Raw genomic sequence first — 25,224 nt, 5'->3', positions numbered from 1 at the left:
GTATGTATGTATACATACATATGTATATAATAAATGCATAAATTGCCTCTTAGTATTTACGTACTGCTATCACTTGCTTATGTCAAGAGTTATCTTCTGTCAAAGCTAAAAAACTGGAGTGGAACATGTGCTAGGTATGTTCATTTGCTAGTATTACACAAGTAACATAACATTAAAATGCTAAATTCACAGGAGTATAATTCAGATACATTTTAAATAACTAGAAAAATAATTCAGAATTATTTATAATTAAGGACAAAGTTTGAGAACATGCATGACACACTCAAGTTTTATTTCTGGTGCCGTTTTTACTCTTTGCATGCTGTTGCTTATCTGGGACTTCACTGTTTTGAAAACCTGTCAAAGAGTAAGACATAAGAAATCCTGAACAGTTCCACAGATGTTGTCCTATATTTGAAGACAGTAGTGTGTCCAGAGCAGCCTTCTGTAGTTGTTGTGATGTTCAGGTTCTGTGTGTGATGGCAGAAGGCATTCCCACTTGGGGCTTATTAAGCAAAGGTTCTGTCCCCTGAAAGATTAGTTTAGTGTGCTGCCCAGGTAATGGCCTGCTGGCTCTTCGGGTCCAGCTGTTTATGAAGTCACATCTTTGATCTTACCTAGGATTGTAGCTATGTTGTATCTTCATGTGTCTCATCATTCCATGTGTTCTGTGCAAGCGGCAAAAACCAAGTCATAATTCAGAAAATATTTCTGTTTCTCAGCTTTAGCAACATTTTTTTTTTTCATCAAATAACTTAGTTTATGCATCTGACATCCAGAACCCATCTGGATGCACATGGCTTGTAGAGCTACAGCTCAAAAACAACCCTCAACGTTTGTGGATTGAACATGGCATTGTTGAAACACAGTAGTAAAAATCCTGTACTTTACTTTTACAGGCCCAAATCTACCAATGGCAACTGTTGATATCAAAAACCCAGAAATTACAACTAACAGATTTTATACTCCACAAGTCAACAATATTTCATATACCAAAGAAAAGAAGAAAGGAAAAACTAAAAAAAGAAGATTGACAAAGGCAGATATTGGAACTCCATCTAATTTCCAGTAAGTACATTTTTGAGTTTGGTTTTGGATGGGTGGAAGTTTTGTTGGGGCAGGGTGGTTGTTGGCATTTGGTTCTGTTTTCTTTTCTGATTTTTTTTTGTGTCAGTTACACTTGAAAATGGCCAAGTCTTGAATCTGTGTAACCTGAACTTGAACTAAGTAAATGCTAGCTGGAATGCTGTGGGGTTTAAGCAGGTTAGCTTATACACAGATGAGGATTTACTGCAGCTGTTAAAAAAAATTCACTTGCTATCCAAAATCAGCTTAGAAAACACTTCAGCTGCATAGGGTGCCTTACTGAAGTTGTTAGCTCAGTGGAGACTCATATTCAACCTCACTGGTCAACCCTTTAATACTGTTATTCCTATGCCTGCACATATTTAGCTGTGCTTTGTCATGTGAAGTACACATTTGGGTCCTGACTTGTCATAACTGCAGAAATGACTTGCCATAATTTCATCTTTGGCTTTCTGTTTACAAACTTTTTCTGATGTGTAGGCTAGGACATACATCTTGTGATGAAAGTACAGCATGTATACATCCTTCAAGAATTTTTCCTGATGTAGTTTCTAATGTATCTTTAATCTTTTGGAGTAGTTATGATGTACCACTTTAAGCTTCACTTTCATGAAACTTGGTTTTGGTCACTTTACTCAATTAACTGTTGCTTTCCTGAACATTATTGATATTATAATCTTCTGCCTTTTAAAATAAATGTACTTTATTTGCTGAAGCAACAGGAACTTAAAGAGCTTGAGTTAGTTACAGGAAAGATCAGTTTCTGTGAAGCATTAGAAAACCAGTGTGAGGTTTACATGCCAAGTGATTGTCTTGTTCTTTTGAACTGGTATGTTGCATCACTTACACTAATATGTTTTCCCAGAATAAAATTCCGTTAAAATAATGTTGACATTACCAGTTACAGTAACATTACTGCACAGTGTTTTGGGATAGTGCTCTGTGGAATGGCATAGTGGATGGAACATAAAAGAGGTGGGCTAAACAGACTCTAAACAGAGTCTCTAAACTCTCCCTAAACAGACTCTGCCTAGAAAATTTAGGCATCAACCTTGTTCTTACTGATATGAGTATCAATGAAGTGCTGCATCTGTTAGTGTCACTTGAATGGAAAAATACAGAAAAGAAGGAAGAGGGGAACAAAAATGAAGAGTGCTTGGTAGTTGGCCACTGTTGTGGCTGTACTGGTACAGACTTGAGCATATGCGGACAAAATTTGCGTCACCATGTCAGACCTCTGTTTGGAATGTCTGGAAGAGGTTGTGCAGCAGCATAGATACAAAATTACTTTGAGACTTTGTGTATGACGTCTATCAGAGTGTGACCTAGAAAAGCTGAGAGTAAGGTGATAAAATACTTCATGGAGCTCAAGCAAAAGATATGTTCCAGTATCATTAAATGTAATATTAAATTGTAAGTGGTGAACCTTTACAAAAGAAGTCTGTTGAAAGTCTTTTTGGCTATTTAAGTTCCCTGTGGAGTGCAGCGGCTATGTGTCATCTTACTGTGTAAGATAGTTTAATTGCGGGTTTTGTACAAACATGCGGAAACTGGCATTTGATATTGTTAGGCAAATAAGCTACTAGGATAACTTGTATGTCCCTTGTGCTGTGATACTGGTGAAGACCAACACAGTCACTGTTCATTCCAGATCAAAGTTGCAATCAGTAGATAAAATTTTTAAATGCCTTCTGTTAGACAGCTGTGTAGTTTCAGTGTTTTGAGAGAAAAACAACAATTTGTACTCAACATGAGTACAACTTATTACTGTATACGTTCTTCTAAGTAGCATTGGAGTTTCAATGCATTTGTATTGAAAAGATCTGAAAAACGTGTGTCACAGTCAGTGTGTACAAGTAATTTATCTTACTCTGAAGGGTGAAAAATAAATGATAAATAATGCTAAAAGTATGGCATATAAAACTTCAGTATCAATTAAGCGCACTAAATTCTGAGTCGTATGCTCACAACCTCTTAAAAGAGCATCCTGAGTCACACACATGTGCTCAAGTATGTGGGTAATACTACATTAGTGGTAAACCAGTGTCAATTTACATGTGCCAGTTAATACATTGCAATCAGCTATGAGACTCTGTTAGGAAATGCGTGTCTCATTTATGTGAAGTAAGCTGTAGCTTAGCATTCAGAATTCTGTAATCAATAAATCATCCCATATTTTGGTAGTTAAAGGCATTTAAATAATTAGGCAAAACAGGGCTTTCCTTGGTTTTCCTTTTTTATGGCATAATGTGACTTTAAACCAGACGTTTTACTTTGCTTCTTAAAATTAGTAGTTAGCTAGTCATAGTTACACCAAAACCAAAACTGATCATTGTACTTCAATATTCTCATGAAGAAAACTTGTGCTGTTGGTAATAAAAGACCCAAGCAAGAATAGGAGGTCTGGTGGGTGAGGCACTGTTTAATAGGAGCCAAACAGTCTTTGTAATTTGGCAAGCTTAGCCTAAACTGCATTGGCTACTAACAGCTCACCTGGTATTTTTTATAACTCTGAGTTGAACTTCCTCAAAACTGTATCTTGCTTCTAGAAGTCACCATATGTGAAAAGAATGACAAAACATGGAGTCCTGGTAACATTATGGCTCTGTCTTCCATATCCAACAGCAGTAACATGAAGTAGCTTGGAGTGGCACAAAACCCATCTTTGTTCTAACTGGTTATAGCATCACATAGAGTAATACTTTAGTAGCCACATGACATGGCTACTAGAAGCTTAGGGAGATGGCAGCTGAAAATAGTCCTGACTTACCTTTGAAAGATGTAAATGGGAGAAGGGTGATAAGAGAACACACAGTGATGGTAGGGAGGAGGAGGTTTTCCAGCTGCATGCCACTGAAAAATTTGGCAATAGCTCAAGGTCCAGTTGCTCTGTAAAGGCTAAACTTCTCCTTGATCTCTGTGCAGTCCTTCCATCATCATCCGTGTGCACCATAGGGTAGCATGAAGCCTTCATGTTTTCCACAGACTGTAACTTAAGGAGAGAAATAAATTCTTGATCTTCTGGATGGGAGACAAAAAGTGGAAGTAAAGAAGTTTTACTATTCCATTCTCAAGTGGGGCACTGAGGAATAAGAATTGCTTAGAAGCTGGTAGTGATCTCTGGTTGTCTTGGTGTCTTCTTATTTTAGTTAACAAGATCCTTTTTATGCTGATTAAATGGACTTTTCTGCTTTTTTAGACACATTGGACATGTTGGTTGGGATCCAAACACAGGTTTTGATGTAAGTAATTTAATAAGTTACTGAAGACAATGATTTAAACTTTAGAGACTTTCTAATGTAAGTCATGAAGATTTGCATTAAATAAAAAGTTAACTGTACAATTAAATAGTTATAAATGGGGATTTTATGATGTGATGTAAACAGATGTTGGAGTAGAAGGGAATAGGCCGAGGGGGACTGAGGGGGGGAGAAAAGATTCAGAACCTTCAGTTTTTCATGCAGGATACTTACCCCTCCTAAAGTAGTATTTTCCAACTTGAAAAGTCAACCCAGAGACATGTACGTCACCTTGCTGTTCCTTTTAATGATACGGTTTGTGGCTATTGTTTTCCCCCAATACAAATGATATTTTAAAAATACCTCCACATTTCAAGCTACTTAAAACTAATGTATCTGACTTGCAGGTGAACAACTTAGACCCAGAACTGAAAAACCTGTTTGATCTGTGTGGAATTTCAGAGGCTCAACTAAAAGACAAAGAAACTTCAAAGGTCATATATGATTTCATTGAAAAAACAGGAGGTGTGGAAGCTGTTAAAAATGAACTGCGCAGACAAGGTGGGATTCCTTTTATTTCTACGTAAAAATTAACAGGGCATTTTTTGCCTTAACGATGTTGATGCCTTAACTGTTGATGGTGAGCAGTTTTTGATTCTCTTCTCTGGGCTTCATGTCACTGCAGTTGCCCTGGATCATGTTTCCATACACTATATAAAAATGTTCAGGCATGACCCATGAGAGTACTTGTCCCTTAGGAATAAAGATATTTATGCCAATTAAATAACTTCCAGTAGCACTTAGTCTGGCTGCAAAGCTACGCAGTATGTTTGATAAAGATTTTTTTAGACTGCGTGTGTTAAATATTTATTTGTAATCTCAATCTTATAAAGAATATAAAATGTTGGAAGCCATAATGCTGTTGTCAGCTGTAGTGGTAGTACATGGCTGGCAGGTATGTATGGTGCCCATTTACCCTGGCAGCTCTATGTAGTGAGCCTTCCAACACCTACAGACCTGCAAATTTAATATTATTTTTTAAAGTTAGTTTTTTTCTAATTTGAAATTAAAAATACTAGTTTTAAACATGCTTCTGCTGCAAAAAATTTCTCAAGCTGCTGCCTGCCTAATCTTTAAGTGTGACCTCAGCTGATGTATTATCTAGTGGAAGATAGCAAGTCAGTTTAAAATTGCCCTGCCAGTGCCAAACTTCCAAAAATTTACTTAGAGCTCTTCTCAAGAGGAAAATTATGTAAATTGAAATTAATAGCAGTTTGAAAGCAATGAGTAAATTGTTCAGTGACTGAAGAGATACAGAATCGGGGTACAATGACTTGTTAACATTTATTCCTTAGGTCCCCCGCGGTGGAGCGGTATGTACTTGAGCTGGCATCTAAGCATATGCTTCAAAGTATTCATGCTGTTGTGTGATTTCTTTCCTTGATGATATCTTAGTCTGCACCTGTTTGACTGCAATACTAAAAATTATGTTTGAACTTCTTAGTTAAATTGTAAGCAAAACTTCCAGTTACAATTTTTTTGTCTCAGTAAGATATGTCAGCTTCTTTATAGAATCTTAACTCTGTTTAAATGTTTACAGAGTTGTTGCTCCCAGATTGCTAACTGTAAAACTAGATTGAGAAGACTTGCCTTGGAGGCTTATGACTAGTTTAAAATATTTTTAAAATGCCCATTTTTTTATTTTGTATGTGTTAACTTCACATTATGGCCACTTGCATGTATGCAATTAAAAGAAAAACCTCATCTAGAACATGAGTGATGATAATCTACCTCTGTGCTTTTTGATAGAGGTAGATAAAATACTCCAGTATTTCAGTGAGTTTATCCACAATTGTGTTACTTGACATATAGGCTTGACTGCTGTTTGAAGTGTTCTTTCTCGACTGAAGCACATTTTTCTGTGTTTATTGCAAGAATTTCTGTGCTTACATATTCACTCTGCGAGGATGCTGACTAGAGAGTTGCAGACAAGCCGTTCTGCTGAGATGGAAATTACTTTCCTGTTTTCCCTGCCCTTTCCCTAGTTTTGGTACTGGTGGTTGTTTTTTTGGTGACAGTACCATCAATAGAAGATTATACAAACTTTATTGTTAATAGCAGTGTACAGATTAGCGTGCATTTATAAAAAAGAAAAATTATTTTCTTGCTTTACTTGTACCTACTGAGAGGGAAGGGAGAGAGGATGAGTTAATGTGCTCTCTCCCTGCTGCTCCTCCCTCATTTCACTACAGTTGAGTACAGAAGAGCTGAGTGCTGTTTCCACAGATTAGATTTGGCATCTTTCTCTAGATATAATGCGAATAAACCATTTCCCCGCAGGAAAACCTAAACCTTGTGTTCAAAATCTACAGACAGTGCAGACTGGAGCCATGACCACGCTGAGTATCTCCTCAGTATTGCCAAAATCCCGTACGGAGTGCTTGGCGGGTTGTTACGCTTGGTAATGCCGCCCTCCAGTGGCCGGAAAGGGAACTACAGTCATATCAGCCAAAAATGGTGGCAGTTTTTAAAATCGAGAACGTTGGCAGTATGTCTCTTGGAAAATATATGACATTTCAGAGGCAATTCTCTCCGTGTTGTTCTTGTGAAGGGGTAGAAAAAAACCAGCAGCTTGTGGAACTTAAGAACGTAATACTTGATTTCAAGAGTAGTATCTTCTCTAAAGATGAGCCGGGAAGGAGCATTTGAGGTACTAGTGACTCCTGCTTCTGCAGAATCCCATTTTTAGGGATGTTCCCTTCTCCATGCCAGTGCAGCCAGCCTGCTTTCTTTGCAAGTAACATGAAGGGGATAGTAGAAGATGTAAAGAAGTATCTTCTTGAGTGTAATACCCTTTTTGTTATAAAGGCATATGAAATCAAACATGAATTTTCCTATTTATGTGACGGCACCTGGATTATTAAGTAGTTATGTGCAGCAACCACACAACCTAAAGTACCATGAGCCATTAGATGCTTAATGGAAGAGGAAATGAAACGGTGCTATTTAAAATGCCATTAGCAAAGCAAGTACGTTTCAAGGCCACTCCACAGAGAAATGATCCTGTGTGTTTAGCCCTAAAGTTGTTTCCTTTTGGCCGTCCTTACCATGAAGATATTGTTGGAAGTAATTTTCAGTAAAAGAGACTAAGAGTCAGTTTATGCTGCATTATAATGCATTAGTAGGGGAGTTTCTGTTACTAGAAGATATTGCTTCAAAAAATGTTTCTGCAATTACCTAATAAAATAATGGATTGACTAGAAAGTGGAAAATTCATTTTAAGTCTGTTTTCTGAAAAGTTTTTCTCTTTTGTTCTGTCCTAGGTCAACAAAATTTTACAGGATTCTTCTGAATTTTAATCAGTCTTTCTGTGTATTGCATGTGCTTCGTGCAGTGGGTGACTCTTTTACAGAATATACAACTGACATAGGCTATGTTTAGCTTGGTTTGCCATATAGGCATAGCTTATATTCAGCTGTATCCAGTTTAATCCAGAATTGGTAAAATTTGCACAGGCACAGAGATCCGTGCAAAAGGCAAGGCACAGCCTGTTTTCTTTTTCTGCTAGTCTCTGAAAGACTTTCAGGTATGGAGTAGCATGTAATTCAAAGTTGTTTTGTTTCATTTCAGCTCCACCTCCGCCACCACCGTGCAGAGGAGGACCCCCTCCACCTCCACCTCCTCCTCCCCATAGCTCGGGCCCTCCTCCTCCCCCTGCTAGGGGCCGAGGGGCACCACCTCCACCTCCTTCAAGAGCTCCCACAGCAGCACCTCCACCCCCACCTCCATCTAGACCTGGTGCAACAGTGCCCCCCCCTCCTCCAAACCGGATGTATCCTCCACCACCACCAGTGCATTCCTCATCTGCACCATCCGGCCCTCCTCCGCCCCCACCACCACCAGCAAGTGGGTCATCTGTTCCTCCACCCCCTCCACCTCCTCCACCCCCTCCTGGTCCTCCTCCACCACCAGGCCTTCCTTCAGAGGTTGATCACCAGCTTCCAGTTCTTGTGGGAAACAAAGCAGCACTCTTGGATCAAATCAGAGAAGGAGCTCAGTTGAAGAAGGTAGAACAGAACAGTCGACCAGTGTCCTGCTCAGGAAGAGATGCACTGCTAGACCAGATACGACAGGGTATACAGTTGAAATCTGTGAGTAAAAGCTCTTTCTTATCCAGGTCCCCTTGAGACTTGACAATGCAGTGTGAACAGTAAATTGTGGCTCTGCTTTGGGGCCAAGATTGTAAGTTTTAGAGTTCCCGAAGTGATGACTAAACAGTAGTACTGAGAAAATGCAAAAAACACACATTTGCTACAGATGAGTATTGGTACATGAAATTACCCTTTCAAACTCATTTCTCACTTTTGAGTAAAGCTTTAAGCGTAAATCCTACAATGATGATGCCATAGTATCATGGCTGTACAGAACTTCTGCAAGAATTATGAAAGATTACTGCTCTCCTGAGTATTCAGTAAAATAATCTAAACTGCAGGGGATGAGTTTAGGAGTAATGACAGCGGAAGGCAAACACTACATTTATTAGTTTTATTTTTGTCTTAAAACAGACCTGTGTTCTGCAACTGTTGAGGCTTGTAAGAAGGTGGCTGCCTGTGTCTGGACAAGTGCTGCCCATGAGAGAAGCTGTAGCTGTCCCTGCTGCAGTACAGGCTGTTACTGTTTCTTATTGATGCCACTGATTATCTTAAAATTAATTTCTTAGAAATAATTTTGCCTGTTGGTTCTTATTTTTTGCCACTCCTCTGCACTTGAGGCTTCTGCTGTAAAAAGTGTAAGGGTGTGTTCATATTTATTTGCCATTAGAGGTATGCGTTCTCAAAGTTAATTACTTCAGAAAGGATTATCAGCCCAAAGCAGTCTCAGTTTACAAACCCAAACAATGAAAAATGTTTTGTGGTATATACCAAAGACAAAATAAATAGTGGTTATGCAGCCACACAAGTCATGCCTGTACAATCATATTAAGAAGGTTTCCTTTAGATGAATGCTCACTTCATCAGAGCTGAAATATTAACCTTGGGTATGGCTAACTGCAGGTCTGTTATACGGTAAAAAAGTTAACTTTATTAATAAAGGATTTTGCAGTTTGAGCTAAAGGAACACACTTTCTTCTGGTGGAAAATAAACTCATTAATCTTAAAGGAAGTTTGTCTCAAAATGCAGAGGTTCTGTTTAGCTAACTGCATCTTTCTATTGTAACCTTTTTTCCAAGGTATCTGATGGTCAGGAGAGTGCGCCACCTACACCTGCGCCCACCTCAGGAATTGTGGGTGCGTTAATGGAAGTTATGCAGAAAAGGAGCAAAGCCATTCATTCTTCAGGTGCGTCTTACGGAATTTTTGTGACCTCCTGGTGTCGGGTTTTCAAGAATTAACACTTCTATTTATCGAAAAGTACTCCTGGAGAAAAGCATGGATTCCAGCATATAGTGCAGACCAGGATGCTCTCAGCAGCGCCCTGGTGATGGGCTGAATGGGTCCTTCATGCTGCTTTGAATTACTGGGGTGTAGCAATTCGTGGTAATCCTCAATTAAGTTACTAAGCAAGGTTAATATCCTTATAAAGACTTTCTTGTTGCAACTGACTCATTTTTATTTACTAGCTGTCTGATGAAATACGTTGTCAAAATATTTTGGAAGAAAGTTTTTCATGCTTTCTGTTTGTTGATGCTAAATCTCTTGCCAGTATTCAGCTCCTGAGCTGTGGCTCCCAGTGGGCTTTGGCTGCCACCTCCTGGATAAGGAGCAGATATCCAGTGTTACTTGACTAGGCCTCTACCAGGATTGAATCAACTTTCCATGCTTAAGTGCTGGGAAAAATCAGGGCTGCAAGAGGATTTGCATTTCTCAAATACCAGCCTGTAATAAATGTGGTTCAGTAGCTGCAATGCAGCTGTTTGAGTACATCTGTTCTGTTTAGGCTTTGATGCATTTTTTTTCTAGAGCTTGCCTTGGTATCAGAACTGGGTATGCAGTCTGCAGAGCATTTGACCAAGTGCAGTATGGTTTGTTGATATGCTGTGCTATGTAGTAATTGCCAGTTTTGGTACTTAACATAAATTAAATACCTGAAGGGAGCTAAATGCAGTGTTTTCCTATGGGAAGGAAATGCTCTTGTCCAACAAATAAGTAGTCTAATTTTAACAGGCTACTTTTTTTTAAAGTATTTTGCACATAAAAAAGTAGAAGGCTGAATAAAGTCAGCAACAAGCATTGACTTTGAAGTTGATGTTCATTACACAGCTTTGAATATTCCAGTATCCACAATGGTCTTTAGCATACCAGACCTTTTTTGGGGGCGCTGTTTTTTATCTGTTTGTAAAGTAAACGAATTCCATTATGTAGTAAATCTGGGAAAGCAGTTCTTACATTCTAGAAATAATTGTGTTCCTGAAGTTTTAAATCCAGTCTGGAACAAGCTGGTAACTCTCACATTCTCTAAGAAAGAGTAGTAAGTAGTAACTGTTAAACAAGAGCTTCTGATTCTTTTTCTCCTAGAACAAAACACGTTTTTCCTACGTGAGAAAAAGAGTGAGAAAAGAAACAAAATAGATTTAACTTATAGCAAGTAACTGTCTAAACTGGATGTCATGTCTAGCAATCTTAAAATAGAGTATTACTAAATGTATTGTCATGACAACCTTGAACTGATTGTTCTCTTTTCAAAAAACTGACAGAAATCAGTAACACTTTTATCATGTTAATTCTGTGCATGCAAGTGACTTGCTTTTCTTGTCTTACAGATGAAGATGAGGATGAAGATGATGAAGAAGACTTTGAGGATGATGACGAATGGGATGATTGATCATATATTATTATATATATATTTTTTAAGGTGAATGATATACTAAACACTGCTTTCTGTCTATGGATTCTGTAAAATTATCATGTAAATGTTCTACCAATTTGCTGTATATTTTTGTTGCCTTTTGCTTTTTTATTAATCTGTGCAATACCTCATTTAATCTGTAAAGGTTTGTCATAATCCTCTACAAAGCTACTCCCTGTTAATGTGTGCAAGTTTACACCTGGATGATCATGTACATGTGAATACTTTCCATTCCATCAATAAGGGAGTTTAAATGTAATATGTGAGACTGACAAAAACCTTAATGTAATTTAGTTATAATGCAAGAAGGAAAACACTATTTTCATACCCTACTTTTTCTGTATCTAAATTTTCTTATTAAAGCCTAGTATAGCACTATGTTCTTTAAGTGATGCAGCTCTTAGTTTATTTAGCCCCTTGATTTCAAATGCAATGCTATATGAATGTTGAGGCTGGTTTATACTATTGCATGGTTTCAAATACATCAAAACAGTATTGCAGTTCAAATCTTAGCAGTATGCTTTACATAACACAAAAGCACTACAGAAATGCACAGCTAGTTGTGAAAATTACCTTGCCCTAACTATAGTACTGACTGCCATTGAATGGCATTAGTAATTAAATTCTTCAATTGGAGACCTCTATCTGAAGTTAAACAGGGTGGCTCTATATTGTCTGAGTTGTGAAGGCAACTTCGATGCAGACAAGTTCAACTTTTGGTTGGTTTGTTTGGGTTTGGGGTTTTGGGGAGGGTTTCTGGGGGATTTTTTTGGTGGTTGGGTTTTGTTGGTTGGTTTTTTGGTTGGGGTTTTTGTTTTTGGTTTTTTTTTTTTCTTCCCTGCTCTTACTTTCAGAATGAAGATGCCTAAATTACTGGGGGCTGTACTGGGGGCTGGCAATCGCTACAGCTTGATTTATTTTTAAAACCAATTTTTTGTGGTTTTTAGGCTGAAGGGCTACATTTAAGGCTTGCTTCAATAGCATTTAATTACTTTTTAAATTTTGTAGGACATTGGTGTACTAATAAACACAAGTGGTATTACTTTGCAGTCTTTGCTTTATGGTACACAGCAGATGCTGAAACATCAATCCTTCATCCTTTAGGTTGGAAAGTCATTAACTCAGAATGACACTTGGATAAGTACTGAATTTTATGGCAGGATTTTGTCTTCATATGTTGGCTTTAAGACTGAGGGTTGTGATGAAGATCAAGAACCTGATTCACAAGAATAGTATTTGAATAAGTGGATAGAAAATGGGATTTTCATTTCACAGCTTGCACATTTTTATAAGTTGTACTTTGTAGTGCAGTAAACATTGGCACATCTGCCTATTATGAGAAACTAATCTATGCTACGTGGGTATTTAATATCTGCAGCATTAATTACTGTACTTACTGTAATTTTCAGGTAGAAAATCATTTTAAAAACCACATTATCTGACACAGAATGTTTAGTTAAATCAGTTACCTTTGGAGTGTAGTTAATACATAGTGTCCTGGGTCTTTGACTGTAGTCAGGGTATCAAACAAAATTTAAGTTATCGAAATTGTATTGACTGAAACCCAGTGTTGACCTGATCTTGACAGGCTGGACCTGCATGATACGGCTTGGATTTCTAACCCAGTTATAACCTAGTCTTTAGCAAATTAATTTAGTCGTATGAGAAGAAAAGAAAGTTACTGAAAAGTAGTGAGAGAGGTAAGGTTGTAGTTAAATTATTCAGAGGATGCTAACTTCTTTCCAAGAGTAATTTAAGCACATAACTTGAGAAAAAAAAATTGCCAAGTGGTCTCACTTTCTTGCAGTAACTTTCGCATTGGCCTCTGCTGCTGGAAACACTTCCTGCTAGCTTTGCTGCTGTCATGGCTTGAGCTTTGGATCAAGTGCAAGTGCAGCCTGGTGTAGCTAATGGCAGTGGAGTTAACAACTTGTGTATAAGGAAAATATTTGTATGGCTTTCATATAACTTCTGGCACTGCTCACTTATTTTTATTGCATATAGGGAATTTTAAAATTAAGCAGATGAGGCCTAGAGGTTTTCCTAACATGCTACTTACTAGATATGTTTAGCTGTTATGTTCCCAGAATTGGAATTTCTGTAATATAGTTAATAATTAAGCATCACAGTTTATTAATCAAATTTCTGTTCTGGATTTTGGGAGCTCTGAAGTTACATTATTGAATAAAACTTTGATTTGTAGATACTGGCCAAAGAAAGTTTTTGGGTTTTCTATTTCTTCATACAAAAAGTACACTCACACCTGTGGTGTCCAGGTTAATATTTACTTTAAAGTAGTGTTTGTTCATGATAAATGTCAGGCATACCGACTGCGATGGCAGTTAAGTTAGTCATAGCTGCATGCTTCAGCACTCTGCCACTTGCACTCCGAGCAGAAGATAGCATTTCATGATACTGGTGCATTGTTGCTAAACATTGTAATGAAGGCCTCTTATATATTCTGGTTAATTGACTGTCCAGATAGCCTTAGCAATTAACAAACTAGCATGAGGCTTTTGTATCTCAACACTCTATGTGCATAGACAATATCAGCTAGCCACTTGTACGTATGAAATTCGTAAGAACTTCTCAATCATTTAGTTTTCCATTTATCGAACTGAAATTTTTAGTATGTGAATTTTTGAAATGTACAGTGAATAGGATGTTGCACTGGTGGCAATTCATCATGAAGCATAATAAAATTAATTTGACCCAACTAGTGTAAAACTGTGTGGTTTTTAAGTGCTGATTGTGGCACAGGTTTTTAAATAGATCTGTAGATTGATGACACACTTTAAAAGTAACTTTGGTCACCTGGTCAAATTCACAAAGCAGTAAATAGCCACGGTCAAATCGCAGTAGTTTCATGTCTCTGGAAAGTTGGATTGTGCTGTTGAGTAAACACAATGAGTAAGAATGTGACACCCCATCCTCCTGGCAGATCTCACTGCTGCTAAGCAGCTTCCTTGGAAACAGCTACTGCTGCAGGCAAGTGTAATAAGCCAGCAACATTTCAAGGTCAAACAAACATGGTATCCTTAATAAACATTCTAGAAGAAGTACTAAATAGTTAACTCTTGTCAATGAGTGCTCTAACTTAACCTGAGTTTGAGTTCAGGACACTTCAGAAGTTTGCTTCTGTCTTCTAAAGCATCTGAAGAGTCCAGCATTTCAAACTGTTACCTGGCATACGCTTTGTTTTGAAGTTTAGTGCTTATCTGATTTCTAGGCCTTAAGTATGAGGCAAAGTTGAATTGTTAATTGCAGGATGAGCTGAGGTATATAATCATTTCCTTTCCACTTCATAAGCAGAAGGTTAAAATATGCTTTTGAAAGGAGGCTTTTCTTTTCTTTTTTTTCTTTTTTCTTTTCTTTTTTCTTTTCTTTTTCTTTTCTTTTTCTTTTCTTTTCTTCTCTTTTCTTTTTTCTTTTCTTTTCTTTTTTCTTTTCTTTTCTTTTTTCTTTTCTTTTCTTTTTTCTTTTCTTTTCTTTTCCAGTGGTTACTTTCGCAAGTAAGATTCTTGTAAAGAGGAAAAAGGAGGAAAGACCCTATTGCTTTTAAGACTGTTAGCAGTCCCACTGCAACAGCCTTTATCTAATCATTAGAGGAATTCTTGGTCTAATTAAAGTTCCTGAAGCTTAAGTACAGTGATAAGCAGCTTTATTTATAGAAAAGTGAAAATGGTTTAGGGAAGCTTAAAAGATAGCCTTTGTCTCTCAAAGGACCAGTGTTACCCTCTAGCACTGCAGTAAGGACTCCTGTTGCTATGTATTTGTTTACTGCCTGGAGTTTCCTTGTGAGTGAGAAGATGGAAAGGATGGGGTAGTAAGAACTAGAATGTGAGCTGGGAGGTTTAATATCCATGTTTTAACTATCTTGTCAGTGACTCTAGCCTGACACTTCTAAGACAATCTTTGAAAGTTTGAGGATGTTTGTCCAGCTGTGAAGGAGCCTTTTTGGTTTGTTTTTTTTTTTTAATTGCCAATCTGCTATGGCATGTCTGCTATACTGTGCTTGAAAAAAAAAAGCATTGGTTGTTTGAAATCACAGGTTTGAAAACAATTAAAATACATGTTGAGAAGTAGAATCATTGTCCAAATATAATTAATGGGATGTTTTTCTGACTAATTTTATTTTATGCTGAATTTTACAGTATTTGCAGGTTTAACCTGCTGTAATGAGTTAGACTAGTAATCTGTCAGTTACTCAAATTTTTCTCTGATATAGTTTTAGGTAATAACTGCAGGATTTACCCATCTATAAACAGTGCCTCAAATTAGGAAGCTTGATATGTTACATTTATTGTGGGTTTTTTTAAATCTATTAGTATCAACAAATATAATTAAAGGCCTTTTTTCTTGTGCTCTAAAGGGTTTTTGGAGTCTCTCTGGAATGAAATTCTTGAGCCATTACTTCATGTGTGTGCTTTTTCCTCCCTGAAGCTTAATCATCTTGAGTTTCGTTACTTGAGCAGTATGAATTCTAAATTTATTACTGAAGGACTAGATGGGGGAGTGCAAGTTTTGCTTAAAAAACAGCCATTACCAGCATTATATTTTTATATGTAACAGTTGGGAAACACAATGAAATCTGGTGTTTAAAGCTTAAGAAATAGGATAATGGTTGTATCGTATATCAGACACAAAGTACTTGCTTAATTGACATTGGCAGGCACACAGAATTGGGAACTGGCTCTTCTGGATGTTGATGCCAAAAACCAGGGAACTGCTGGAGCATCTGAGCTGGATTTGGAGCACTTTGTTGGTAGATGGGTCTTTCCCAGGTGGTCAGGATACAAGGAACAGGGACTGACAAACTGTTGAGAAGCTTGCACATTTTCTTTTCTCTTTCTTTTCTAGATAATACTACAAGATTTTTATGGTTTGAATAGTCCTTGGGACCAAAATAGTGCTTATTTAATAATCAAGAGAAGAAATAATCCTCAGAATACAGTCTTTCTGAGTTACAGCAGTCCAACTGTCAGCAGAGAATCTGGCTTTATTTTTAAATTCAAAAATGAAATGGAAAAAGCAGTCCACACCCTGTTAACATAAAACATGTTTTCTGTGGTTCATCTCCTGAGGGTAATGTGTATGAATGTGAAAGGCCCATGGTTAAAGCAGAAATCTGCTAGTTAGTAGTCTTTTTCACCTGTAGTAGCTTCTAGTATCTAATCCCTAGAGAATATGTTACTGAGGCTCACCTGCTGTCTCCGAGACAGGTAAGAAGTGTAGGAGCTTTTGGGGAGCAAACCGCTCTGCTGTCAGTTGTGTTCACAGTGCTCAGGCCTGCAGCTGGTAGAAGAAAAAGAGTATGAAATAATTTTGTAATGTTAAAGGATCCCTTTTGTGCTGCAGTATCTTCTATGCTTGCCTGATAGGAGCTGGGATACTCTTCTGACTCATATTACAGTAACGTCCTGCCTAGACAACTGAGATGTTAGCCAGTCTCAGCCCTTACTACTTGGCCATTCTAGTCCTCACTAACAATGCCCCTAAACCTCTTGGTAGAAATACAGTTAGCACAAAAACCTTCAGCAGCTTACAGCACACAGCTGTTTTTTAACACATCAGCTATTTCACGAGAACACAAGTTGTCCTGATGTGGATTCCTCTTTGGGAAAAAAGTGGTCTTGCCTATGTACCAAGGTGAAGAACAACAGAGATCCTAAATGACCAGTTGAGAAAAGGTCGTGCTGGTTGCTCTCATGAGCCCTGTGGGAGGTGGGTGGCTGGTTAAAGGATAGGTGTAATCCAAGAAGCATTCTTCAAGGAATCAACCCAACACAGATCAGTGCTGGCACAGAAAACAACAAAAATACTGTAGTCTTTCTTTGGCACTGGGCATGTTGCCTGGTTCATTGTGTGTGCTCACTCTCCTGGCTACGAACCTCAGGAAACCATGCAAAGCCTGGGCAGCAGCCACTCAGGCTGATCATCATCATTCCAACATTGTATGTATAGGATAGGCGTCCTCAGTCAAGCTGCCTGTCCAGTCTAGAGATGATGCCTGGATTGGGAATGACTCAGAGCAGATTCCTTGTACTTTGTGCCCTGGATTATAGGTTTTGCAGGAGTTACCTTCAGCTGCACTGCAGTGGGGAGGATTTGGTGAGACCTGTGTATTCTGACAAGCAGAAGTGAATTGTCACAGTGTTACTTGTAGGCACAAGGTATCTTTGTTTTCTGAAAGGCTGTCATTTCAGCCTCCTGATTGAAATCAAATACTGTGGTAGATCAAGTTGTTAGTTGCATTCCTTGTGTTTTCAGTCAGAACAGCCTTTCTGTTTGTCCTAAAATCCTCCAGAAGAGTGATGCAATATGAAATCATTACAGATCTTCATTGCTCCTGACTTTACACCAAAACTAGATTATATGCTTCCTTCTGTTCTTCCCCAAGCCATTTTCAGCACTAAGGCTCTTAACCTTCGGTCCATTCTTCAAATATTCCTCCTCTGCCTCAGTAGAACTAGTGCCTTCTGAAAGACAGTGAAGAGTCAAGCTGTCTGTACATTTGCTGTTGTGTCCATTCTTTGCCATAAAACAAATTCATGTTGTTAGCAAGAGTACAGAGCCCTGAATCAAACTGCTGCTGTGTGTGACTGAAGCATCTCGTCTAACCTCAAGCAGCACAAAGTGGAATCCTGCATTTGTCCAATTCAGTCACTCTTCTGACCCTTATTCTTCTCCACTTGCTGTAATGAGCATGTAGACAATGAGCAGGTGCCATCTTGCACTTCAGACACTTTAGATGCAGGTGTTTTAACAGAAACCAAATCTGTCTTGCCCTGTGCCTCTGTTGCTCACTTGTGTAATGGTGCTAATAGCACAATGCATATAAGTGCATCTAGTCCAGACATGTACTGCAGTCCAGACATGTGACACTTAAAATACTTTTAAATGCCATTTTCCTTATTCAAATTTAGGTATCTCAGTTCTCAGAACAAAAACATTAGGTAAGACTTCTTTATTTCTACAAGGTCTGGTTTTCAGAATCAGTAGCCATTTTTAAGCTCTCAAGAAGAAAATCAAAACAACACAAATCATGTCTAGAGCAGAGTTAATCTAAGCAGTTTGATTACTTGTGTGTGCAACTATTGGGTCATGCTCTAGTGTTGCATTAAAACTGATTTTTGATTTAATATTTTGGAAACCAGCCACAGTGTGCAGTTCCCCATGGATTTAGATTTAGTAAACTAAAAATGTTTCAATACACTATGTGAAAGACATGAGTTTTGGGACCTACAGAGTAGTTGCTAATCCCCTGGTTTACAAGCCAGGTTTGCAGCACAGCTCCCATCAGGAGCACTTCACTATGAGTGACGCTGTCAGAAGCTTAACTGATCCCGAACAGGGAGTCCTGCCGCAGTGTGTGGGCAGCCCTATCGTATGGCCGCGCCTGGGGCTGCACCAGGCTGCCTCCCTGGCTGCCCACCGACCTCCCTGAACATGTGAAAAGCGTTTGTTTCATGGGCGTGACTCATTTTAAAATCGCCAGAATCGTCGCTTCTCTGACTCCCTATAGGTCTGCAAGGTCGAAGGTGCAGCAGTGCTGCTGCCATGCTTTCAGAAAGTGCAGGGGCCTTGGCAGATTTGAGCTACAGGAGGCATTCTGTTTATGGCTTGGATTTACTGCAGCTCTGTGTGTGCTGGCTCCTGCTGGTTTCGTCTTACTGCCTCATCTGTCTCTATCATCTCAGTTTGAAAGGGGCCATCCTGTTTTCATCAGGGTGCACGTTAGAGCTCTGACTTTGTTAGAGGAAAGGCAGCCAGTATCTTTGAAGCGTGTGATAATATTTTTACTGCTGGATGATAGTCACACTATATTCCCCAGCCTCTTGGATCATCATGGAACATTAGGAGAAATTGTGACGTGATGTGGCTGAAGTCAGATTGATTTACTTTCCTCTATTAAATTTCTTCTTTTACAATTTGCACTTGATAATTACGACCATAAGGTAAAAATGTGTCAGCTATTGCATCCGAACAACATGATCCACGCTTACTTAAAAAAACTTCTGGAGTTGCCATACATTTTAAGATTTCAGCTAAGATTTTATTAATCTTTCTGCATAATTTTCACTGGACAGCTTCACTGTCGACTTGGAGAAAGAGAAGGCTTCCAAGAAACACAAGGGCAAGCACTGCTCTTTAAATCTGACCTCCTGCTTTATTACTATGAAGACAGTGGGGTGCTTATTTAGCAGCATCTATTTTGTTGCATTAAAGAAGGAAAAGAAACCAACAAAACCTTTGTCCTTTGTATTGCTGCTTCGAGTGAAACTGGCAAAATGTTTCTGCCCTACACAATTTCTTAAGGTCTTGCTGAGCAGAACTTCATAGAGGTACTAACACCCAATTTTTTCACTTACTTTAAATCTTGGTTGTTCTCTGCATGCATGTGCATGCTGGTGGGATGTTCCAGAAACAGACAGGATGGGAGCTCTGCAGCAGCAAATGCAGTGGTACAGTTGTTACTTCCCTAGCAATAGTCTCAGTCCCAGAGAAGAATATGTGTTTAATTGGTGTGATACTTCAACCACAGGAGTAGAGTTATTGGTCTGCAGAGAGTGAGTCCCTGTAGGATTAGTCTTCATAATGAGCACTGAGCAGCTGTCATGGGCCATGGTTACCTGCTGGGGACTCGTGCTATGAGGCTGTCTCTGCAGGTCATCACTGTTTCTCCTCTGAAGTGTATGTTAGCAAAGAGAAGCTGATACACAACAGACAAGCTTTACACTGCAGATGGGAGCATCTGAAGCAATCTGCACAGTATGCACAAAGCCCCCTTCTCTCTCCTGTGGCACGCAAGGGTTTGGCAGCATTCACAGGGTGAAACAAAGACTGGAGTTACAGAGTTCAGAAGGGATGTGCTAGGCTGTCTGAAGCAGTGCCCCATCACACAGAAGGGTATCAGTCTGTATGAGGTTATATCAAGAGTTCCACAAGTTCTTGCTACACTTTTGGTGGCTCTTGCAAACTGGCAAAACAGAACATTTGGCGTTAGTAACAGGGGTCATTGCTGGGCTGACCAGAGACTGGAGCTATATAAAGGACATACCTCTGTGGTACCGGAGAAGGCATTTTCAAAAAAAGCCTGATTCTGCATGCTGCACTGTGTTCATAAAATTCTTCTGATAGAGAATTTTTATTACCAGAACAAACCTATTTTGTCCTCCAAGATACAATTATGTATTTTTTATGTGGTGCAGGTGATTACGTAACTGCTTTCCAATAAAATCTATAAAAAATAATTTTAGACTACAGAACAGAAGCAAATCTATATTTAAAAAGCTTTGTGAACTTTTTGCTTTTGAGAAATTAATGCTGAAGAACATTTATTTAGATTCATAGTGGAAGTTTCAGTTTTATCTTTATATACCAAGGAAACCTCTCATTTATGTTTATCACACACCCAGCTGTTGTTCCAAACACAGGCTTGTTATCAGGTGTGCAGTGCCAATTCACACTGAGATGAGGTATTTCTACTTTTTATTCTAGTTTGTGCAAAGTAGGGAGCTGGGAGGTAACTCACAAAAGGCTGGCTCCTCAATCATCAAAACTTTATGCTATTTATACATTTTAACAAAGGCATCAGCATTCATTGGTTACAGAGTACATAACTTTTTCATTAATTAGTACTGAACCTCCTATTTCCTAATTATATCTCTCACTTGTCACGCTAATTGTTCTGCATGCACAGTTCTTCCCTCCATTTGAGTTGGGTTCATTTTGAGTAGGTGGTGAATGGGTTGGTGGTCAAGACCTCCCACTGCTAGAATTACCTTTCCCCCAGTTACTGCTCAGTTCTGCTGACTTCACTCCTGGTGGCTCTTGTCCAAACAGCCCATTCAGCTTGGGATTGTCTTCCCTTTCCCTTAAAAGATTAGCCAAGCACACAATGTTCACAATGCAATTGCTTTATCATAACTGTCCAACTCTAGCTACTGATTAACAACAACAAAAAAATTCAGTTTGATTCAAATTTTGAGAGGCTCAAATCTTGACAGGCTTGATATCACAACCACAAGGAGACGACCCTTTACCTGAAACACACGAGGGATGTCAATTGAGGGATTGTGTGATATCTACTAGGAGAGAATATTCTTCATCAGTAGTGAGATGTGAGATGAAAAGATGTCTTATTCTTTGTTTTGGTTCAGAGCCAGTGGGAAGGAAAAAACATCTTGATGAAGCTTTGATTCAGACTGTCTTCATGGGTTAGGCTTGGCTTTTCCTTACTTCATGTACCTACATCTCCCATTACCCGAGCAATGCCAGATGAGGATTAAAGAGGGGGAAAAAAGGTTGCAGGGTGTCTTTTGACATAAAAATGTGGACTTCAGCAGACAGACATGTGAGGAAAGGATTGACACTGATGAGAGCCCCTAAGCCCAAGCCGATACCACTTGAATCACGCTGATTACATCTCTGAGAGAGTTATTAAACAGACAAATGTTCCAAAGCAAACATGGAAAAAATCAAGCCTCTTCTATGCAAAACACTGCAATGAAGGGAAGGGGCAGCAGGAGAAAATGGAAGGGATGGAGCATGCTTCCTCCATAATTTTGAAAGTAGTAATTGGAGGAATGGCAAGAGATATGGAAAGAAAAAAGAAAAACTGACCATAGTCAAGCTTTTCTTGGTGCTGTGCAGCATGAAGGCCAAGCTGGTGAGAAAGCCCTTCCAGTGAGAAGTCAGGTCACTGGCAGGATGGTGCTCACCTCTGCCCTTCAGCAAGGTGATCCTTCACACACGACTTGGGGGAAAGGCAAATAAAATCAGAGTCATAGAGCCTGAGTTGGAAGGGACCCTAAGCATCATTTAGTTCCAACCCCCCCGCCATGGACAGGGACACCTTCCACTGGATCAGGTTTCTCAGAGCTCTATCCAACCTGGCTTTAAACACTTCTAGCGATGGGGCATCCACAAATTCTCTGAGCAGCCTGTTCATGTTTCACCATCCTCACAGGAAAGAATCTCTTCCTAATATCTAATCTAAACCTGCTCTCTTTCAGTTTGAAGCCATTCCCCTTGTCCTGTCACTACCTGATCTACAGAAGTCCCCTCCAACCTTTTTGTAGGCTCCCTTCAGTACTGAAAAGCTGCAATTAGGCCACCCCAAAGCTGCCTTTTTTCCAGGCTGTACAGTCCCATTTCTCTTAGCCTTTTCATGTAGGAAAGGTGCTACTTCCCTCTAATCAACTTGGTAGCCTCCTCCGGACTCACTTCAAGGTAGATGTCCTCACTGTGCTGGGGTGTAGCATCCTTTCTTCCTCATACATTGAACGCAGCCTTCCTCTCTGCAGCACAGTGTGGGCCCCGCTCAAGAGCAGCTGTACAGATACCATGAAGGAAATTCTGCCAGCACTGGTTAACTCAGGGTTTTCATTTTGAAGAATTATAATATATCTGGTGTAAGAGGCAGGAGATCAGAGTAGAGCTAGAGCTTCAACAGAATTTCCAGACTAAATCCCTAATTTCACTTAGAAGCTAACTGTAATTATGCAACTCCTGATCTGCCTTCGGGCCATCCCCAGCTGGTTTCAACTAAACCAGATGTTCTGCTTTTAAACTATGATATTCTGTGTCAGAAATAGCTACTCAAGCCCACTGCTTGCTTTTAAATGGCAGGAAGGGCCCTGGAAACCTCCCATGACCTCAGGACCAGCAGGCAGCATCTTTTGCTGACTAATACTAGAACAAGGTGGACACATTTGAATCTTCTTTTCACAGATCATTGCAGCTCCCCCAGCCCAGCAAGAGGACTGAACAGTCCTGCAGAAGTTTTCCACCTCATGGCTTGCTGAAGAACTGAGCAGTTTCACCATTTGTTCCAGAAGTAATGAACTCTCCAGACTTGTTAATTTAAAAGCAAATGAGAGAGAGACCCTGAGTCTGCCCAAGAGATACATTAACCTTGAATTTCAAAGAAGAAAATATCCTATAAACAAAGCTATAGTCAATTTGAAAATCTTTTGAGACTACTGCTTGATTTGGAGGGGGGTTAAATATTTATCATCTTGGAAAGAAGCTGATTTGGAAAGCAGGTGTTTAAACATTCATTGGAATATGACAGAGTGAAGTTCAGGTCTTTGCTTTGAGACATCTCAGTCATGTGAGTCCCACCACAACAGCAGCACTGGAGACCCAGAAATTCCACCCAGGAAGTGATGGATTGACCCATCACTGATGAAAGAACCTCTGCATCTATGACTCCATTGCCCCTTTATCCCAGGTGGCACCACTAGTGTCAGTACAACGATGAGACAGTATCAGAGAACCAACAGGCAGAGCAAGAGATGGGAGAGCAGTCTTGGGTAATGCACATCCCCAAATGTGATAAGGACCCCACATTTCACCGTGTCTCCTCCGGTGGGGAATAAAGGTGAGAAGCAACACACCGCAGCAGGGATAGTTGGCTGCTTCAGAATCAGTCTGTAGGTGGGATCACAGCTGTCTGACATGGGCAAGGAGCTGAGGGCCCTGAGGGTGGCTGTCTGAGGACCTAGTGCCCTCTGCATTGAACAGGTCTGCTCACCCGGCACTTAACTAAGCATTAGACTGAGACACAGCAAGTTGTTGTACTGACGTGCTATACAGTCACTCACAGATAAGGCCATTCACTGCCACTCTGAGGTAGTCAAATGATAGCCATCCAGTGTGAATGGTCCTCCATGCCCAGCGTGGTTGATATTAATGACTTTACTTCTCACCTAAGAAGATGACAAAGTACTAAATAAGACTTTCAAATGGATAGGAGCTCCATCTACTGTGTATTTTTAAGGGACGGTTTAATTATGTTTGATGCTTCCCTGGAGCAAAGGCCAGTCTGGAGTTTTTATGCTCTACAGACAGGAAGCTGACAAAATGTGCTCAGTGTCCTTGAGGTAACACCATGTCTTGTAACAGGGAGCTGTCAGAGCAGGATTAGGGCTCAGCATTGTCTGACACCCAGCTGTGAGCTCAGCTCTCCATGTGACCTGTGGGATTCTTTGCAGTGGGAATTTGAGAGTGGGAGCCAGTGGTGGGGTTATTCAGGCTGCTCAGCTGTGCTGGGCTATCAACTATCAACATCTGTGGCTCCTTTGTCACAAAGACCTAGAATACTGATCCAGAAAAATTTAATCCAAGCTAAATCCTTGCTGCCCAATACTGTCCTCCCTCTGTTTCTAGCTAGAGGTTCCCAGCATCTCCTTTGCACCAGCCACACAGCTCTGAAACTGCAATGAGAGGACTAGGGAAACAAACTGGAACAGTCTTCCTTTTTGTTGTGATTTATTACTGCAGTGCATGTCCAGAGCTGCAAAATTGTCTGTGAGCTGTACCAGCTGGTGTCACACCTAAAATCCAACTACTAGGATGTTTGGAGTGATTGGATCTCAAACTGATTTCAGTCACTTTAAACTATAGCAGAGACTGAAAAGTTTAGCTCGTGAGTGGCTAGACAGAAGATAATCCTGGCATGGGATGACATAAATCTTGTAACAAGGGCTTGTAACACACCCAAACCCATGCTACACTGGGATGAAAGTTTGTGTCACAAACTGTGCAGTCACAACAAACCTTTTGGAATGGTGCTGGTGCCTGTCTCACCACTCACAATATGGGCAGAGTTTGCCTGTGCCTGCCCACCCTCTGCAGCTGAGACTAACATGCCATGGTCAGGGCCCACTTGGTGAAGAGGAAAACAAAGAGCTGGAATTTGGCAGAAGTGATCAAGAGCACATGAAACCCGAGCGCTGTTGCCCTCCAACTTGTTTGTGAAACACAGCAACACGTGCATGTGTCACAGATTTAGAGAGCAGTAAGCTGAGACCCAGCGACAGGGCTGACCCCACACTGTGTACACATAAACACTTCCTTCAGGTGCCTGCAAAATTCACTGCTTTAACTGTAGCTCATTGACAGCCCTCAAGAACACTCATGAGTATGATAATTAAAAAATACAGCTATAGCTCCAAATGTTTCTTGGAAAAAAAACCTGGAAAGAAAAGCCCCAGAAATATTTAGTCCCTCACGGGTGGGCTGACCTAATGCTCTGAGCAGAAGG

The 25,224-nt window shown here is 39.7% G+C and overlaps 1 protein-coding gene across 2 annotated transcripts in view; it reads left to right on the top strand.

The window, feature by feature from the left end:
- The window catches only part of WASL (WASP like actin nucleation promoting factor), a 51,758-nt gene extending 37,871 nt beyond the window's left edge, over window positions 1-13,887 (top strand). For both annotated transcript variants that reach the window (XM_032105895.1, XM_032105896.1), the window contains 6 exons: window positions 900-1,068; window positions 4,286-4,328; window positions 4,733-4,886; window positions 7,956-8,476; window positions 9,556-9,664; window positions 11,086-13,887. In XM_032105895.1, the coding sequence (XP_031961786.1) occupies window positions 900-1,068; window positions 4,286-4,328; window positions 4,733-4,886; window positions 7,956-8,476; window positions 9,556-9,664; window positions 11,086-11,147 (1,058 nt within the window). In that variant the 3' untranslated portion in view covers window positions 11,148-13,887. The remainder of the gene's footprint in view (window positions 1-899; window positions 1,069-4,285; window positions 4,329-4,732; window positions 4,887-7,955; window positions 8,477-9,555; window positions 9,665-11,085) is intronic.
- The last annotated feature ends 11,337 nt before the right edge of the window (window positions 13,888-25,224 follow it).

The sequence above is a fragment of the Corvus moneduloides genome, chromosome 4, assembly GCF_009650955.1.
Source record: "Corvus moneduloides isolate bCorMon1 chromosome 4, bCorMon1.pri, whole genome shotgun sequence".
Classification (NCBI taxonomy): Eukaryota; Metazoa; Chordata; class Aves; order Passeriformes; family Corvidae; genus Corvus; species Corvus moneduloides.
The sequence above is the reverse complement of the archived record's forward strand: the minus strand, read 5'-3'. Positions and strand labels throughout refer to the sequence as shown.